The sequence below is a fragment of the Gasterosteus aculeatus genome, chromosome 15, assembly GCF_964276395.1.
Source record: "Gasterosteus aculeatus chromosome 15, fGasAcu3.hap1.1, whole genome shotgun sequence".
NCBI lineage: Eukaryota > Metazoa > Chordata > Actinopteri > Perciformes > Gasterosteidae > Gasterosteus > Gasterosteus aculeatus.
The window spans coordinates 9,213,089-9,233,454 of NC_135703.1; the positions used below are offsets into that span (position 1 = coordinate 9,213,089).

Below are 20,366 nucleotides of genomic sequence, written 5' to 3' on the forward strand. Positions count from 1 at the left end.
AACTACAAATCTTCAAATGAACTTTAGTGCACCTCCATTTTTGTTTTTAAATAATCACAACCAGTTTCATATAAAAACTCCCAAATCCTGAATATGTTTCCCTATTTCCACCCATCTTACAACACAAAAAAAGCAGGTGTGTCTAACATTGCACCCCCAAATTGTCTGATCTGGCATTCGCTGCTATCTTTCCATCATTCCATTTTAAATTCCCTCAATGTCTGCTTGACTTGCTTACCCCTCTAATCATCACTTCTGCAGCAGAAAGATTGTGGTATCCAGCATACGTTTACCATCAATAGAATGTATAGATAATCCATACCACATGGTCTCAATCATGCAGCTGTAGCAGCACAGCCAGAAATGTTAACTGAAAAATGCTCCCACTGGGAACAGATGTCTTGCTAAATTTGGCTTAAGGTCGCTGAAATTAAAAAACACTTCCTTTGAGATTTACCGTTATTAAACAAGGAAAAGAAAAACCTGCCAACTTTTTACAGCTGTAACCATAAATATAAAAATCATAAAACCCACTCAACGCACACACCATGAGCAAGTATAGGAACAAATTTATTTCAATTTAAAACAGATATCTTGTCATTATGTTTCTCTCTTAGAAGGCGGCAATGATCATAAGTCATGTTCATGTTTGAATGAGGATCAGGCAACAGTGGTTGAAACAAATACATGAAACACATTAAAAAAAAAATATATATGGCAAGAGTTATGTTAATCAATAATAACCAACTGATTGAGCCCCCTTCATCAAGGGCTTTGCTTCAATGAAAACTCTCTTCACTTCCAACACAAAATAAACAGCACATGCAATTATAATTACAGTTTCTTAAAAAACAGTTTCTTTTAAATCTTCAATCTTAAATACAGAATAAAGTATTTGTGTGTACTTAATCACCTATCCTTTTAGTCTCTGGTGTGTGTTATTTAAAAAGAGGGGAGGTTTGGGGAGGGGGGGCCGACTCAGGTGGTGGTCCTTTGATGATGACCACAGCGTTGGCACTTAGAGAGAGCCTTGCTCTAGAGAGAGTGGGAATGGCACACTCAGTATAATACATCATTTACACTTGGTTTACGTACAAAATAAAGAAAAACAATTTTATTGACCTTCAGGTTTCATTGGAGTGAGGACAAAATAAATTGAGTGGTCCTGAATAGAGTTCTAGTAATGTTTTCTATTGATACAGGAAATAAAAATAAAAAAAGGGAACAAAATTGAAGTTTTAAATACGCACCGACGGGAACTCACACAACCACAGTCAACTGAAAAGGTCAGAATTCTCTGTAACCGCGAAGGGCCAAAACACCAGCTTTCATTATTCAAGGCCAAAAAAGAGAAGTGTGTTGTAGTGAACACAAGAAAACAATCCAAATCTTTCACTTGTCATTGATCCAAACTTACAAGAATCAAAGAAAGAGTTTAAAGTTTGGTACAGACTTTGCTTCCCTCGCTCTAGCTAGTGTATGTGGAGATAAAATGTGTCAAAAAAACAAAAACAAAAAACACTGCGGGACGCCAACACAACACTGTCAGTCAGCCCTTCATCCACTGTTGTAGTGTCAAGTTTGAAAACACATTACTCGTCACTGTTAGTGAGCTGAGCTCAACACATAGTGGAGTCTAACATACAGCTAAATACTTGTGTATCCATACTGCTATATTGTGCCACTTAAATACTAGCATCCTCTTTATGGCAGCCGCCTAACGGTTGGCTGTCAGCTTTCTGCCGCTTAAGGTTAGTGTAATTTTCAGCAGACAAAAAAAAAAAAAAGGCAGTTAAACACCACACTTGTTTAGAAATATACATTTTAGCCCCATTAACGTAGTGTCCAAACGTAACATCACTGTTTCCCATTTTTGAAAGATACCGTTCAGTTTTTAGATTGATTCTGTCTTTTCAGGCAGCCTTTAGTTTCTGATCATTTAAAAAAAAAAAAAAAAAAAAGAAGAAGAAAGAAGAGGGATGAACAGTCATCTAAAGGGTTTGACACAAGTGACACGCAGTCCTCATTGTTTTAAAATTGTTTTAAAAGTTGCGTGATAACAACTGTCTGCTGGATACTACTCGCACCTAAGAGAATGAACAGAAGCCGGAATTTGAAAAGTAGGAAATCAATGTTAAAAATGAGAAACAGTCATGAGCAATAAAGTGAAAGTTAATGGGTTAAAACATGCAAAGCCACAAGCACGGTCATGAAGTCAAATACTTTGGGGGGGGGGGGGGCGGGGATATATATATACTTGTCCTCGTAGTAATCTATTTAGTGATAAGTGCTTCTACACAGAGGTATTACAGGTCACACTGTGATACCAAATGCACACAAAGTAGTAAATCATCAAAGGGTCAGATACGCAGAATAAACAAAGAACCGTTTAGTGTTGGAAAAGTCTCTACACACACACCGTATGCTTTCATTTACACCCTGCCTGTACGTCCTATAGCACATACCGCAAGGGATCTCCATTTATTAACAGAGAGTAGTGGATGACTTGTTCAATGTGGTCCTGTACTCCACTCCCCACTGTCTGATGCACTGTGATAGCCCTTAATGATGATGAAAAATAAGTCACCTGTAGAAAAGGTCAATGACCAAAAAAGTATATCTGCACTTCACTGGCACTATCAAAGCAAGCCTCAAAAACTGGAAATCAACAATGCAAAAAAAACAACTGAATTTCTGTGTTAAATTACAAACAGCAAGCATGGACCGCATGGGTCTTCAATCATTGATAAAAAAAAAAGTCCACCTACGTTCGTACTGTACATTTTTCTAGGTATGCATTACAGCGCTGCGTCTATAAACCGAGAGGAAGTAAAAGTTTCTCTTTTTTCTTAAAGCGAAACAAATATGAGGGCTCCTAAAGAAAACCAAACAGTATCATCATGGATGGATGGAGTTGGGATGAGAAAGTACAACTGGCGATGTCTCAATAAGAAATATAAAGCAGAGATAAAGTCCTTATTATACCAGACATTCAGGGTTTTTTGTGTTTTTTTTGTCTTTTTTACAGCAGTTCAGACTCAAGTAGGCTCCGCCATGAGAAAAGGAGCACTTCAAATGACTCAAAAGCAATCAAATTATCAACACCTTTAAACCTGGTCCATAAATTAGATAAATAAAAAAATGAAAGAAAACAAAAAACAAAAACGAATTACTCTTAAGACGATCTCGTCACCGTACTGTGAAGATTGTGTTACGAGCCCTAGTTAGTGCCCTCGGGGCCGGAGCAGCCGCAGTAGTAGGGAGGAACCTCTTTTCTCTGACTATGCCGATCGTTTCACCATCACTCAGCTCTAAATAGTCGAGTGAAAAAGAAAAAAAAAATCCATAATCCCAGTATTACTACTACCATAAATTCATAGGAAAAAAATTTGTATGCTAACGAAAGAAGTTTATTTTTTTTGTTGTTTTTGTTGTTTTTTTTCGCCAAAGATGGTGTACCACAGAGCGTCTTTGTACAGGAGTGTTTTGTGTATATGTATTTACAAACTAATATACACAAACAACGTTTGCAGATTTCAGAGTGCGATTTCTGTATAAGGTTCATAAGCCTGCCCCTTCCTCTCACCCCTCAACAGCAAGCAATCTATATATAAACAAAGTGACTATACAGTGAAAATATAAAGTAAACAGAAACATCCTGATGCGATGACTGTCACCGTCAGGAAGTGTGTCTGATTGGACGGCTGAGGGACGCAGGTGTGACGCCAGAGATGATACCGCATGGATTCCACTTACACCGCAGGGTGTGGCCGCGTTTCAGTGACAGCTTTTATTTTGTTGAATAAGCTACTTGCAGATATGCTCTGTGGGCCGATAAACACTGATGTCATGCTCCCCTCCACATCAGCTTCCGCCGATCAGAGCAGCGTTTTGTAATACAGGTGGGGGGGTGTGAGAGCCAAGAGCCCCGATGGTCACATGGAAAACTGTCCCTGTGAATCCATGTAGAAAACCTCCGCAGGGAAGCAATGTGATTAAAACTTAAAGAAAACAAAAAGATGCTTTTGTCAAGTAAAGCTTCTGGTTGCTTTTTTTCTACGTCGTCGTTTTGGAAAGTTCAAAAGTTATTATAGATTTTATAACCACTTCTCACCATTACTTTTAGCCATTACTCATTAAATAGAAGTAGACACCGCAACACATTTCTATCATTAAAAACATCATTTTAAATCTCAGCAATTAACAGATTTTGATTAACTATGCGTGGCCCTGTCAGGCTTTTTAACTAAAGGTGTGTTTATTTATGCATTTACTTTATGGTGTATATATTTCTTCTCTTTGCGATTGTGATGCTCACACTGGTGGGTACATTCATAGATGCTCGATGCAGACAGAATCCTCAGACACACGTCCTCTTCTCTCCGGTGGGAAGCTTTCTGTCCAAGTCACTTTGTTGCAAGGAGCACGGCGCCACCCACAGGTTCTCAGTGGGCTTCAGGAGAGATCTTCACCGCCTTCCACACCGATAGGCGCTCGCAAAGGACACTACAGAGGATCTGATCCCACACCGCTGAGCGTTACCTCCAGGAGGGAGACAGGGGTTTGATGTCGCTAGTCAACGCTCTCCGAAATGCACACACAAGTATGTACCGCACCCACACATACACACTATCTCTCTCACAGACACACACACCAAAGTCCCGTTTAGTCACTGTACAATCCTTGTGAAAGGTTTGTGTGCCAGATGAAAAAAAATGTGCTAGAGCCGGCAGGCGAGGCCAAATCTGACGCACTCTGAGACCTCAGGGCGCTCTGACACGATGGAGGAAGCGGGCGAGCTTTGGTGAAAGAGGATTTCTGAATGTACTGTATTGAGAAAAATAAATAAAAAAGATAGAAGGGTTCGGTTAGTGTGCGAGAGTGTGAGGGAGAGAAAGCCGGCATGGTGTGCTGTGTGATGCATGTGAACTTGAGCGCACGTTCCCAAAGGAGGTGTGCATTTGTGCAACGGGGAGATGTGCCGGCGTCGCCGCGTGCCGGCCCTCACACCAGATTGTACTCTTTGAGATTGAGCTGTAGGATGGTGTCTTTGACAGCTGCAAACACAAAGCGGATGTTCTCAGTGTCCGTGGCACAAGTAAAGTGAGAGTAGATGATCTTATCGCTGTCAGGGTTTAAGTCCACAAACATCTTGAGGATGAACTCCCGTGCTGCCTGTGCATCTCTCTGGGGACCTGAGAGATGGAAATAGACAATGTTAGTATCACTATATGAAGTGAGCATTAAAAAGAAGACTGGCAGGTCAGCCCGGCACGATGACTGGGAAACAACAAGTCCAGAAAACAAATACTATGGTTGTGTTGCTTTCCTGCCATTGATACCTCTCTGGTGAGGCCTTCTTCCATTGGTGCCGTTGTTTTGGAAGCTCTACTTTACTCCATAAAACTTGGAAAGCAGTGGATTTCTTTTTTGACATTGTTGCACTTCATAAAAAATATGGACCATGTGCACATCAAGTGGGGGTAATATGTCAGAGAAAAGGCAAGGTTCATCACTTGTGGTCCATTCTTTTTAAATCCATTAGGCCCATTTAAATTTAAATGTGATTGCTCTGCTGTGTTTAAGACACAGAAAAGTTGTACAATGGCAGACGAGTGTGCGTGCACCGTGTTTGAGTGTGTGCGTATTTGAGAGAAGTGAATTTCGCTGTGTGGATTCCGTGTTGAATGGTTGGGAGTAGCCTTCTTCTCGAAGCATGTACAGCCTCACCGAGTCCCCTGGCCTGTGCCCAGGAATCTTGTAGCCGGATGTTGCATATTTATTCTAATATCGGAGCACCAGGTCCGCCTACTTTGGTGACCATCGATAAATGCAAAGTTGAGATAAAAGGTCTCAAGGCAAAAGCTCCATATTTATAAGAGACAACACTTTAAAGTTTAAATCCTGCGTCATAGGTGTACATATCAGATATCCAACAGCCTACTGCCAGATTAGCCACCAAAAGAGAGAATCTCACCATCAAACTCTGGGAAATAGTCCACCAAATGTGAGTAGGAGATCTTCTCCTCTAGCAGGTCCTTCTTGTTGAGGAAGAGGATGACGGAGGAGTTTTGAAACCAGGGATAGGTAATGATAGTCCTGAACAAAGCTTTACTCTCCTCCATGCGATTCTGGTGGAGGGAGTAGATGAGAGGAAACAAAAGTCTTGCCGTTTAGTTTCAATTCTTGACAAACCTCATAAAAACGATAGTTCTGACGTGATTAAGTACCATCTGTTTTGAATACACAGGCTAGTAATTCTTTTAAACTGCAAATTTACTTTTTTTTTTATTCTTGTAAGCTAAAAACTACAGTATTATATAATTGTACAAGTGAAGAAAGTAGTTTGCACAAAAACATCAGGGCTCAAATGAGCATAAGTGTGTGTGGATTCAGTTCTTAGCAAAGAACAAATCAAAGGAAAAAACGGTGCAGATGTGTCTGGATCTTATTAAAAAAACATCGGCATCAGTAGGATTAAAAAAAGACATATCTTCTTCAGAATTAGGGGTGGGAATCTCTTGGCACCTCACGATTCGATTCCGATTCAGAGGTCAACGATTCGATTCTAAACAGATTATCAATTCTAAACCGATAAAACGATTATCGATGCATCTCGATTTTCTAAATTTTCTCAAATCTGAGTTTGCTACTCAGAGGTTGCTAATCACTTTCTACTTGATTTGATAATTAAAAGAAAATCAACAGATGAATTCTTCTCTAATTTTTTATAAGAGAAAAAAAAAATCTTTGTCACAAATATGATTTTCTATCAGCAATGAAAGAACCAATGCAGCTTGCATTTCAACACAATATGGAAGTAGCCTATGTAAAAAAAATATTAAACAGATTCATTTTTCTTTTAAATGAAGAAAAATATACTCTTAGTCTCAGACCGGTCCGTATTTGTAAAATACCGGAAAAAAGTCCATATCTGTGAATATCTTGCCAACTTTCAATACGGATCGACTTCTTGGAAAATCGAAATAATGAGGTAAGATATGCGCAGGCTCCTCCATAGTTCGGTAAAGTTGCCAAGATATTCAGATTCAGACTGACGGACCGGTCTGCGAGCTGGACGCATTGCTCTTAATGTGCCGGTAATGATGGTAAATGATGGTTGTAGCTGGTTGTCATCTACGGTCCACTACGATTACCGAAGGGGGGCGTTTGTTTTTTGACAACGTTTTATCTCATAATTTCTTTTTATTCCCTTACATTAGTGCGGACATGGGCTTCTATAGTTGTGTGAATGCATCACTCCAGCCAATCCAAAAACGGGATTTGTAATCAGATGTAGATACCATGTGACTGGCTCCGCCCCCTTACTGTCAAAAAGAAAAACAGCGAGCGCGTAGAAAACACCTTCAAGCGCGAGCAGAGACTAACCTTCACACTCTGCGAGCGAGCAAATATCTCGCGCGAGATGAACTTTTGCTCGCGAGAGACAAACTTTTAAAAAAATATATTTTTTTAAATTCCGACCCGAATCTCTAGAGAGAATCAAGAGAAATCGAAAAATTGAATTTTTTCCCCCACCCCTATTCAGAATGGTTGGTGAATGAGACCTATGGGGGTTTACTTTGGTTCACTGAACGTTCAAAGTACTTTCATGTCCACGTACCTCGTTGTCGGACTCCACCAGGACCTGGTCGTACTCACTCAGCGCCACGAGGAACATAATAGAGGTGACATTCTCAAAGCAGTGAATCCACTTCCTCCTCTCTGACCTCTGGCCTCCGACATCCACCATCCTGAAGGCAGGATGAAGGTGAGGAGGGTGAAGAATCGAGAAGGGGGAAACACACATAAGTATATTTCTTTATGGCCCGGTTCATGTTCACATTCTCAACGTAACCCAAATGTCTGATAATGGCTTGGAAAGGAAGGTACTTGTCAAAACCTTTTTGAAAAACGGGGGTTTGAATCCATCAGGACGTAATTTATACACTGTAAAAGGTAATACCTTGTGAATCACTTATTTTATCACACTACGAAAATGCTATAATATTTTGTTTTATAGAAAAAAGTGTCGACAGCAACTTTACAATAGAGGAACAGAATTGTTCTCAGGTCCAAATAAAACTCTTCCTGGCACCAACGACAGAAATGAGCAGATATTACATTTATTTTTGGCTGCTGATATTTTGTGTAAAGAAATATACAGTAAGGTAGTCTGCATTCCTATTAACTATATTTCAAGCAACACAAAACCACCTGATGGATTCAGAGCCAACGTGTGCAGATCTTTATATTTGACAGAAAACACATGTGCAGTGAGAGAATACTTTTGTTCTTTGTAAGTTGGCGGGTCATGCATGCCACAACAAAGATAAAAGCGCCCTGTTTTAGACAGATCCAGGTTCAGTTTAAAAAGCAATGCCACTCAGTTTAGGGAATTGTGCTACAGTAAGTTTGTTGAAAGTGCAGAAGCAGACACACTGCAAGCAACACAATTATTTGTGATAATCATAGATTTGGATCTTCCCTGCAGACAACAAACTGAGGTCTCAGAGTTGAGCTAGAAGCTAGGTATCATTAAAAAGAAAACACAGTGTAGCAGATTTTCTACCCGACTGTGCTCCTCATCTCCCGACCCCTCGGGGCGTCTGGGACGGCTCTCCTTCCATATCTGGAACAAACTCCCAGAAAGCCGCAGGTCTGCGGAGACGCTCAGCTGCTTCATTCAAGACTGGACATTCCAATTTGCTGCTGCCTTTAATTGAACATATTGATGAAGTGGATGCTTTTTATGGTTTGGTTTATAAACTGCACTGCAACTTTTGTTCCAATATAAGCTTGTTTACAGAGTGTTTTTACTCATTTGTTTTTGAATTACATTTTTGGTTTTATGGGAAGCATTGTTCGTTGAAATGTGCAATACAAATACATTTGCCTTGCCTCATCTCAGAAGGAAATCAATATTCTTGATTGAACCATATTGCTGGAATTCTTAAACTGAGAGGCATTAATGTGGTGGTCATAGATCACGTCTGATACTAGATCGGTCTGAACGTCTGTCTATGCGCTACTGTCAAAGTGGAAGAGGAGAACGCATTCACGGCTCTACTAGACAGCTTTTCAACCTCTCCGGTGCGTGATACAGCGCCACACACGATCCATTTGTGAAGTTTTGAGACGCACTTGGGAGGACAAATGGGGAAACGGGTGGAACATGAAATGAAGGACACAGATGAGATGGAGCGGAGCAATTGGTACAAAGGATAGGACAGGAGGCAGAGGTGAAATGTCGATGCAAGATACGGAGGGCACCTCGGATGGAAGGATCCTTTTCGTGGTAGAAGGACTCCTCCTAAGTAACCGAATGAGAAACTACAAGTCGCATGATTTATACTTTAGTAATACGATGGCAGTCCTAGAGCTGGCTGGTGGATGTGTGAATCCTTATAGAAAGGTTTCTGCCCCCCTGAGTTTCTCCTCGACAAGGTCACTCTTCAGGGAGTTCAGGTCCCAGTTTCATTAAGCCTCCATTTGTGACAACCGAGTCAGGAAACCTTTCCGGTCAGAAACCTTTGGTGTCAGGCCATTACACAAAGGGCATAGGGACACTTTAATGCGTAATATGCTGTACTTTGGACACACCAGTGCAAACATTAACACCAGGGTGAGACATGGGCTCCTAAGAGGTACCACAGATCTAATTTGATTCACGATACAAGGGTGCCCCCTGGCGGTGGCCCAGTCCGCTGAGGTCCACGGAGACCCGGGGCCAACATAGGCCCTGCAGGACCCTCTGCCCAAAATAACATTTCTCTACACGGAGAGGACGACCTCGTTTCTTCTGCCAGCCGGAGAGAAAAGGAAGGAGAGAGGAGGAGGTGACCTATTTACAGAGACCGGGTACCAGAATGTAGGACTTTGTGAGTTTGTGATATTTGTGTGTTTTTTGGCAGGAGGTAAAAAGAAGGGTGGGACATCAAATGGTAATGACTTTGATTTCTATGATTGCAGGGCAAGGGTTACGGAGTAAGAAAGGCATACAGACAATCAAGTAAAAGTCACAGATTATACGTTCTGTCCATTAAATTTGGAGGACAAAAAAAACGACACCAAATGGGTTCATTTGGCACTTTTGACAAAGACAAATACAAGGATGTATGGATTGATGAACAAGGAGGGACTGAGGAGGGACGGGCATCTTTCTACCTGAAAATGATGCTTTGCAAGTCGAAAGGGTACTCTATGATTCCTGTAGTGGGGATGCGCACCCTGAGCACATCCTGCTGAGTGGGAAGATAGCCGGAATCTGCAATACGATCCAGATCGGTAAGATAACTACAGGCAGGCCGGCCGAGGGGGGGAAAAAAGAGAGTTGAAGAGAGAAAAAGAGACAGAAAAACAGTTATATAAAGCGTGACAGGCAATTACCGCAACCCCCCCCCAACTGCAACTCCAGGACGTGTGGGTGAGTCCTGTTGAGGAAGTTTCACAGAAAAGGCCACATCTTAAACATCAGGGTGTTAGTGTTACTGCTCCACCAACACTATCCAAAAACCAACATAAGGATTTGGAGATCAGCTGTTAACTTGAAACCGCTGCTCTAGTTTACGTGATTTTTATTGACAATTTTTCAATGAGTATTTTGTTGGATTACGTTGCAGACAGTGAGGTGGCATCAGTGACAGTGTTTCAGCAGCACATGGATTAAATAAAGAAGGTTTGGACCCATATGACATCCGGGATAACAGGAAGCATGTTCCACTTCATTTTAGTATGTCATTCGAAAATGTTTGAAGACTTTTGAATTAAAACAAATTGTGCCCAGATTTAATATCGACTTCCTATTGAATCCTTGACTACACAAAGCCTTCTTTATCTAGTGGCTGCTCCCCAAACGCTACAGTGCAGCATGTCTGGCTTTAGTTTTGACCCCATGAGTCAGAACCGTTGCACAATTCTTAAACACAGACCACTGATCTCTAGTCAGGTTTACTAATTTGGCTCATTTGATCTAAACAAAACCTGTATTTTTTAGGGGGTACAATAATCCAGCCCATGCTTCACTACTGTGTTAGTATCCTGACATCCGTCAGTGCTTTCTGTCTTCTAGGCACGGTGGTGCTGCAGTCCTGGGGCCATTGGGGTACCTGAAGATGACGTTCTCCAGGTCAAACGGGTACTCTATTATACCCGTGGTGGGAACGCGGACCCGCAGCACATCCTGCTGGGTGGGAACATATCCCTCTGCAGTCACACGGTCTATATCGCTAAGGTAACTGGAAATATACATGAATAGTATGAACACTGAAATGAAGCATTTCTTACGGAGGTTCTTCTTTCTCACATGCACTGCCTAAACACAGATAGCTAATAGTTTTTACCACAACATAAGGAAGTATAAGTACCCTTAACAAAGCAGGCACACCTGCACACGCACACTGACTTGAAGCATCATTAACCTGTAGTACAGCAAGTCAACAACCAGGGGGCCCAATAAGTTAAGCGCTTTTCACCATCTAGCCTGGGGCCACACATTATTAGAACGTAATTATGGCAAAAAACACACAACAGGAGGCTGGCACATTTGGCCAACAAATTACATTATTATTATCATCAGGTTCCCGGTTAGGAGTGCATCTGTCACCACTGGCATTCAGAATATTAAACTAATGATGAAATGAGAGGCTTGATGATGGCTTCAAGGTCACCTGTGCTCTTAGCTGGATGAGACCGCATGAACTAAAATAAATAGCTTACAATTATCACTTCTCTACACAATTCATCAGCATACAAAGTTAAACCAGACACAAAGACTTTAACAGAGGTTTGGGAACCACAACATCATTACTAGGCAATCAATCAATTATATTGCAATTTTGCTGCATCAGAATTTTGCTCTAGAACAGCCAATGTCTACAAAATATTTGATGCAATAAGCTTAGTATTGTTAAGAATCAATAGTTACCAGATCTGATAGTTCTGTATCTGTTCCCAAACCAGCATCACAGACATGCACTCAGAGATTAAGATTAACACATCTCACTCACAAATTGCGTCCCAGTCACACACATACTACAGTTAAATCCTTGATTTCAATACATGGACACAAAAACACACCGACCGAGGAGGACGTACTATTTAGTGGAGTCAGACAGCTGGTACTCTCGGCGGCGGTCGTAAGCCTCCTGGATCCCCGGGTCGGACCACAGGCTCTTGATAGCTGCAATGAAGTGAAAGTCAAACCCGTTGATCTTCTCAATGTCCACCTCCTTCACAAGCATGGCGTTGGACTGGAGAAACACAAGCAATGGAAAAATGTTGAGAGAAATCGAGATGCAAGACAATGATCAACTTGTAACGGTCTCTTGGGACCCGGTAGCTGATAAACCACGTTTTGCACTGGTTCTCCCAAATGAAGGTTTCCGCTACACAGATTCAATGCGGATCTTCCTGTGCAAAGGAATATCTTTCCTAGGAAACAGTCTAAGCAGGAAAACCACAGATGAAGGTTGAAGGACGATAACAGACAGTAGCAAACGCTTGATAGCAGTTTTTGCTGCCAAGGAGGGCACAACTAGTTATTAGGGTTACGGGCTAATTACTACTTCACATACAGCAAAGTAGGTTTGGATAGATTTTTCCATTATTAAAAGGAAATCATTTTGTATTTACTCCAATCTGTGTGTCATTTTTAAATGTTTTTGTATATTTGAACAACATTGTAACACAACCACAACATGTCCATCTAAAAGAGGCTCATTATCCTTGTGTTTCCCTAAAGATTTTGCCTCATACATGTATAAATACATTTTATATACAAGGAACATTAGAAATGCTAATTTCCCTGAAAGCAATCATAAATTCTCTAATCCCACCTCCAAAATAACCGAAGAGAATCTGGAACGGACGACCAGTAAAACATTTCTTTATCACGCAGTCAGTCCTTACCCGATTCTGTTCAAATTTGTAGGGGATCTTGAGGGTCTCAGTGGCGCGGATCATGGCCTGCATGGAGGTGAAGATGTTTTGGTAAACAAGTCGGATGAAGCCTCTCTTGTCTTCGTCCGAGTACCCAGCTCCATGAATGATCCTCATCTGCTTGATGAAGGTGCTCTTGCCACTTTCTCCAGTACCTAAAGAGAACAAGGGCGGCAAATGGTTAGTGAGTGCCGCAAATTTACCGTGTGGCAACGGCCGGTCTGCTTTACTACAGGTTTTCACAAACATGCGCACAACAATCAAAAAAAAAAAGGCACTTTCTACCTTTACAGAATGAAACAAAATGTTTTAGACCATTCTTCATAAGCCCAGCAGAGCCACTTTCCAGTCATCAAGTCTTAAAACGCTTTCCTAAGGAAGCACAACGTATATATAAAATGGAAATATTTTGTACTTTTGTAGATATTGGTATTTTTGACACCATTTTTCAAGTAGTGCTGGGGAAGTCTTTCATATTATCATGAAAAGGATTTTTTGGCATCTGAGATGCATCAATTTTTGGTGCGTTATTCTTTTCAGCTCAGCATAAGACTTTGTAAACCAAAATTCTTGATCATCAAGATCCATTAATCAGAACTATGTAGGCCTTCAATCAGTCCATTATTTGTGGAAAGTAAAACAAAATACTTGAAATAAATAGAACACAGCTGCAGCCTAATATCTTGAAAAGCGTAAACGTAAAAAATAGGCCCGTTTGTATTTAAATCAAGACTGAAGTCTATATTAAAGCGCTGACATCTTTGTTTTCCTCGGCCACTTACAGCCATCAACTGAACATAACAGTCTGAGAAGAGAGGCTCCAATATTTTGTATTACACATTTACTCCAGCAGAAGTCGAGTTTGGATACTTGATGCACTACGTGAAAGTATTGTAACGGAGTGAGTGATCTATGTCAGTGTGTTGTACTTTGTTCAAGATAAGAACTGTTATCGCGTTTACTGAGTCCAGGAGGTCAGTGAAGGTCTTATGTTGTGAAGCGGTGCATCCTGTCAATCATCCTAGCTACCTATGGGGATGGTCGGCACAGGTGAGGCCGCCTGTGATTGGCAGTGAGGGGAAGGTGGGATGTTTTGATGTGGTCACGCTAGATGTGAGTAGACTAGACAGCGGCTTAGTACGATTTGACGCAGTATCCCCCGGAAGATTGTCAACGGTGCAAAACATTAAAATAACCATTCGTTATTTCCATGTTATTTGTGGTCAAAGCCTCAGAGGGGCAAAAGAGGTTGCGGAGTCTTCCATTAAAAAAAATGACCCCAAAAGTATGTAACGCTGGATTTTTACACAAACATGCTTCTTTTTTTAAGAAGAAGAAGATTTCTCAATTGTGCAAAGACGATCACAGAAAGCAGAGTCTGCAACCAGACAGAGACCGATGCTCCATGAAAGAATTGAAGAAAACTTTCATACTGGTTGATGGGATCCAAAAACACGCTGCAGCCTGTTTGTCTATCCGCCTTTTTTTTTTTAAAGTCTGCATTCATTAGCAGCGCAGGTTTGTAAAAATGAAGCCAGAGACGGTCTTCTGAATCTCAAAATTTGGGTGTCCATCCAAGTCAGTTTTAAACGTCATGAAACCTCGTATAATCATTCTTTGCCCGACTTGAGGATGTTCTCGCACAGTGAATGAATCAAGACTGATTGCAGGAAGAGGATAGATGAGCCGGAGGAAACCACAAGCTAATTTAATGACAACATCCCCTAAACTGCCTCCGTCAAAATATGACAGCAGGGGTCGTTGTCAAAGGGCTGCATTCCTTCAGTGATCCGCTTCTGCCCTTCTGAGTCCATATCTGGCTGGAAGGTCGGCATTTCAAGTGGTGTCAGGTTTCCACATATACACATGTAGTGAGGAACCCCAAAAGAGCCTTTGGAATATAGGCATGTGCTTTGAAAGATATCTTTTTCTCTAACAGCACATTTTTAAGCTTTGCACGGCGACATCGATTGCCAAATGAGCCCCCCCACTTGGCTTGGTCGGTTGGGTTTAACCCACTTTTCACACTATCCCTCCATGTAGAAACATGCCCAGAAACACCACCCTCAGGCCACAGAAAAAGAAAAAAAAGGTGATGAGTGAAATCAAAAGATATCCAGCACATCTATAATATCTGCAAAAAATGAAAGGAATAGACGAGGAGGGAAAAACACACATACACTCATCTCACCACCACCTACATGCAAGGTTTTTGAAGAGCAGCCATATTTCTGTTACTATAGCAACCCCTCCTCTGTCTCCCTCTCTTTTTAGTTCCTGTGTTGTTGTTTTTTTCTCCTTTTTTTTAACCCCTTCATCCACCCCTTCTCTCTCTCTCTCTCTCGCTCGCTCCCCTCTTTCATAGCAGACACTAAATATAACTGCGAGCCCTTCAGGCCTGCGCTGTGCTCTCCCTTTTCCTGTGTGCTACAGAGACGAAGGGCCTCGGCTCCACCGATACTTTTAGGGTGGTCTAAGGTCAGTAACAAGTGGTTCCTAACACCAGAGGACCGCAAACATGATTCACTAAAAAAGGCCTTTAGCGTTTCTCCTGGATAAATCGATGCTTTGCAGCCAAAGCTACACACTCAATCTCATGAAATCTGGAATTGTCAAGCCAACAAAGGGAGTCAAGGAGAGCATATTCTTTGTATTGGGCTGCGGCACTAATGTCCTGCTAGTGACTGCAAGCAAGAGGATCACTCTCCGGCTTGATTTATTTCTCGTGACCCCATCACAAGATTTCCCTCTGCTGTGTTCTCTTAACTATCGTATCACTCTTTCACCAGACAACACACTATGAGCCTCTGTCTTCCCTTTTCCTCGCCAGATTGTACCAGTTTTAGTCTTCCTCTTCCTGCGTCCCTCAGTCTCCTCCATCACAGCCCCTCCTCAGCCCCCCGAGGCTAGAAATATGCCTCTCCATTCTCCACCAAGAATTTGATATTCATAACTAGAATCCATCCATTCTTTTTTGGAAATGACCTAAAAAAAAGGGGGTCACCTTTTAATAGCTCACACACTACTTGGGTTTGATAACGCTCTCTGTGCCAGGTAGCTCTATGAGTGTGCGAGAGAAAAAAAAAGACAAAAGAGCTCAGGTAGTGTTCAGTGTACCTTGCACTGATGCACTAACACTGGTCTTTTGCGAGATAAGCGAGAGAAATCTCAATCAAACCCAACAACAGTGTGCATCCAATTATAAACAAAAGATAATATCTAAGATAATTAGTGTGATTGAAACATTATGCAAATGGAGAGCAACAGCAATCAATCTTGTTGACACCTCGCCTGCGTCCTCCGCTGACAGGCTACCTTTCACGAGCCTTTACATGACGCGTCTGATGTCGGTTTGCGACAAAACACCTGATTGACTTGTGTAGATATTGCTGCAGTGGCTCACGACGCTCCAGAGGTTCCAATTCTTCATCTATGGTTTCAGCACACATGAAGATAGCTGCAGACAAAGCTGCTCTGCAGGCCAGAGCTAAAGCTCTGAAAAGGAAACACGAACTGGAAAAGGAAAAGCTTGAGCTGGGGTTAAAAATGGAATCCCTGGATCTGGAAGCAGATATTGCTGCAGCTGATGCAAGGTTAAAGGCTCTAGAAGAATTCGAAAGTGATGAAGCATCAGAATCCGGAAAAGAAATGGAAGAACAGATAGAGGCATCTGACAAAAGAGGAGATCTAACACAAATGGAGTCTGCACGGATAGGAACCGTACCGAAAAGATCCTTCCAAGGAATAATGCATACTCTGAATCCAACATTGACTGGAATCTCAAAAGGATCTGAGCAACCACCAAGGGCGACAGCAAACCCTCACACACACAGAGCTGTGGTTTCTGACGGACCACGCGAAAGAGGCGAAGCCACACCCAGAAGTGAAACACCTCAGAGCATAGATCTCACAAACATTCTACAAAGACAGACAGACTTGACAGACTTGCTAGTGATACAGCAGAAAGAGTCTAAACTCCCCCAAAGAGAGGTGCCGATGTTTGACGGCAATCCTCTCACTTTCAGATCATTTATGAAGGCTTTTAAGCACAACATCGAGGATAAAACCAACAGTAATGAGGATCGACTATACTTTCTGGAACAGTATACTGTTGGACAGCCAAAGGAGCTAGTCCAAAGCTGCTTTCTCATGAACGCCACAACTGGCTATGAGGAAGCAAAGCGCCTGCTTAAATATCACTTTGGTGATGATTTCAAAGTAATTTCTGCATATATCGAAAAGGCCTTAAACTGGAACCAAATCCGTACAGATGATGGAGAGGCACTTCATAGCTACGCCCTCTATCTAAAAGGCTGTGGTAATGCAGTTCAGGACCTCTCATACATGTCAGAGTTGGACTCACCATCTAACATGAAAAGACTTGTTTTCAAACTCCCATTTAAACTCCGAGAGACATGGCGGTCTACTGTGTGTGACATTACGGAAAGAACACACCAGAGACCTAAATTTAAGGACCTTGTCCTCTTCCTGGAAAGGCAGGTCAGAATCATCCAAGATCCCATCTTCGGGGATATCCAAGACCCTGCCAGAAGCACAAACAGCAGAACATTCAAAAGAGACCAACAGTATACAAGACCTAGCAGCAAGAAAAGCTTTGCTACAACTGTCATGCCCAAGACCGAAACCCACATGAACACTAATGCACAGGAGAGGCCGGAGAGGCCAGAGGGCATCCGTAAACCCATGGACGCCTTCATCAAACCTTGTGCTTTCTGTAACGGAGATCATGTGATGGAAACATGTGAAATGATAACAAAGATTCCCCACAAAGAGAAAGTTGAGCTACTAAAGAAAAACGGACTCTGCTTTGCCTGCTTGGTCAAAGGTCATATGAGTAAAGAATGCAAGAAACGTCTCACATGTCGTTCCTGTGAGAAAAAACACCCCACTGTCTTACATATAGATAACTTTACTCCAGGAAACAATAGGCCGGTAGCTAAGTGGGATTCAGACACCAGGAGTAATCGTATGGCTAAGGTTTCTTCTGCAGCACAAATTGCTATGGTGTCATCAGCAGCACAAAAGTGGGGCAGAACAACAGATCATAGATTAGCAGTGGTACCTGTAAAAATAAAGGCACACAAAGGCAGCTGTTTGATAGAGACGTATGCATTCCTAGATCCCGGAAGCACTGCTACCTTTGTCACAGAAAAACTGATGGAACAGTTGTCTGTCAGAGGAAAGAAAACCGAAATCTTACTCCGAACGATGGGTCATGAAAAGCCTGTGAAAACCCACGTGATAAGAGGACTGGAAGTATGCAGCCTGGAAGGCAACAGCTTCATAGAGCTTCCTGAAGTCTTCACACAACATGCCATTCCTGTCAATCAAGAGAACATCCCTACAGAAACGGACATAAAAGGAATTCCTTACTTAAATGAGGTCCACATAAAACCCATCAAAGCAGAAGTAGGCCTATTGATTGGTACAAATGTCCCACAGGCTATGGAACCACTGAGAGTGATCAATAGCCAAGGCAAGGGGCCCTATGCAGTCCTTACATACCTAGGTTGGACTATAAATGGACCTCTCTGCGGCACTGCACCTATGGATGAGGACGGTCGACCACGGATAGCGTCCAATAGAATATCAGTAGCCAAGCTAGAAGAGCTTCTAAGACACCAATACAACCAGGACTTTTCAGAGTCTGCCTACAATGAAAAACAAGAGCACTCATTTGAAGACAAGAAATTCTTGCATGTGATGAACAGCTCAGTCAAAAGGAAAGATGGCCACTACGAAATACAACTTCCTTTCCGTCACGATAACATCAGTATGCCAAACAACAGGAAGGTGGCGGAACAAAGAGTATTGAATCTTGCCCGTAGATTCCAGAAAGACGAATCCTTTCGGAAAGACTATCATGGCTTCATGTGTGACGTCTTGAGGAAAGGGCATGCAGAAAGAGTGCCAGAGGAACAGCTCTCCCGGAAAGACGGAAGACTGTGGTATATTCCTCACCATGGTGTCTACCACAAAAGAAAAAAGACTATCCGGGTGGTGTTCGACTGCACCTCTTCATTCCAAGGAACTTCCTTAAATCGTGAGCTGTTGCCGGGTCCTGACCTTACGAACACACTATTGGGTGTACTTCTCAGATTCCGACAGGAACCGGTGGCAGTGATGGGGGACATTGAAGGAATGTTCCATCAAGTAAGAATACCAAAGCATGATGTGGACTTCCTCAGATTCCTGTGGTGGCCAGATGGCGACACCAACCAACCGCTAGCAGAATACCGGATGACGGTGCATCTCTTCGGAGCAGTCTCATCACCGAGCTGTGCCAATTTTGCACTGAAGCGGACAGCTGATGACAATGAAGGAAAGTGTAGCACTGATGCTCTAAACACCATTCGTCAAAACTTTTATGTAGACGACTGTCTGAAATCTGTCCCAAACGAGGGCCAAGCCATCCGTCTGGTGAAAGAGCTTCGATCAGTCTGCACCACAGGTGGATTTAAACTCACCAAATGGACCAGTAACAGTCGTGCAGTCCTTGCCTCTGTTCCAGTGGAAGAGAGAGCACAGGAAGCCAAAGATCTAGACCTCGACAAAGACAAACTGCCAATCGAAAGGGCCCTCGGCATGCGATGGGACATTGAGTCAGACACTTTCTTCTTTTCAATCACCCCAAAACAACCATCAGTAACCCGCAGAAGCATTTTATCGGTGTTAAACTCTGTATACGACCCCCTAGGGTTCATAGCGCCAGTAATGCTGACAGGGAAAGGAATACTGCAGGACCTGTGCAAGCTAAATTGTGGATGGGATGAAACAATACCAACTGCTTACACAGAGAGATGGACGGAATGGCTAAAAGATCTTAACCTGATTTCCAGCCTAAGAATCAGGAGATGTCTTAAGCCACAAGATTTTGAAGTTGCTAGAGCACAGATGCACCACTTCTGCGACGCAAGTGAGCGAGGTTACGGGACAGTCAGCTACTTGAAACTTAGCAGTAAAGTTGGACTACCTAACATAATGTTTGTGATTGGGAAATCAAGAGTTGCACCCTTAAAGGTGGTGACAACTCCACGTCTGGAGCTTGCTAGTGCAGTTCCCGCTGCTAGGATAGACAGGATGTTGAGGAGAGAGCTCGAGTTAACCCTCGAGGACTCAGTCTTTTGGACCGACAGTACCGCTGTCTTAAAATACATCCAAAATGACGCCAGAAGGTTTCAAACCTATGTAGCCAACAGAGTGTCCACTATTCGGGAACTGACACACAAATTCCAATGGCGCCACATAAAGACAGAACTCAACCCCGCAGACATGGCATCAAGAGGCATAAAAACCGAGAAGTTCATTCAAGAAGGACATTGGCTGAGTGGTCCAAATTTCCTGATGCAACCAGAAACTGACTGGCCAGTGATTCAAGTACCACCCACGCTGTATGACAGTGACCC

At 42.4% G+C, this 20,366-nt stretch overlaps 1 protein-coding gene across 2 annotated transcripts in view; it reads right to left on the minus strand.

Moving 5' to 3' along the window:
• Window positions 1-552: 552 nt before the first annotated feature.
• gna11b (guanine nucleotide binding protein (G protein), alpha 11b (Gq class)) overlaps window positions 553-20,366 on the minus strand; it is a 28,805-nt gene continuing 8,991 nt past the window's right edge. Inside the window, exons 2-7 of one of the 2 annotated variants that reach the window (XM_040200312.2) lie at window positions 12,910-13,094; window positions 12,097-12,251; window positions 10,168-10,296; window positions 7,625-7,754; window positions 5,978-6,131; window positions 553-5,195 (exon numbers count right to left, since the gene is read on the minus strand). In XM_040200312.2, the coding sequence (XP_040056246.1) occupies window positions 5,005-5,195; window positions 5,978-6,131; window positions 7,625-7,754; window positions 10,168-10,296; window positions 12,097-12,251; window positions 12,910-13,094 (944 nt within the window). In that variant the 3' untranslated portion in view covers window positions 553-5,004. Of the gene's footprint in view, window positions 5,196-5,977; window positions 6,132-7,624; window positions 7,755-10,167; window positions 10,297-11,108; window positions 11,238-12,096; window positions 12,252-12,909; window positions 13,095-20,366 lie in introns of both variants that reach the window. The other variant, XM_078090045.1, reaches the window with a different exon arrangement.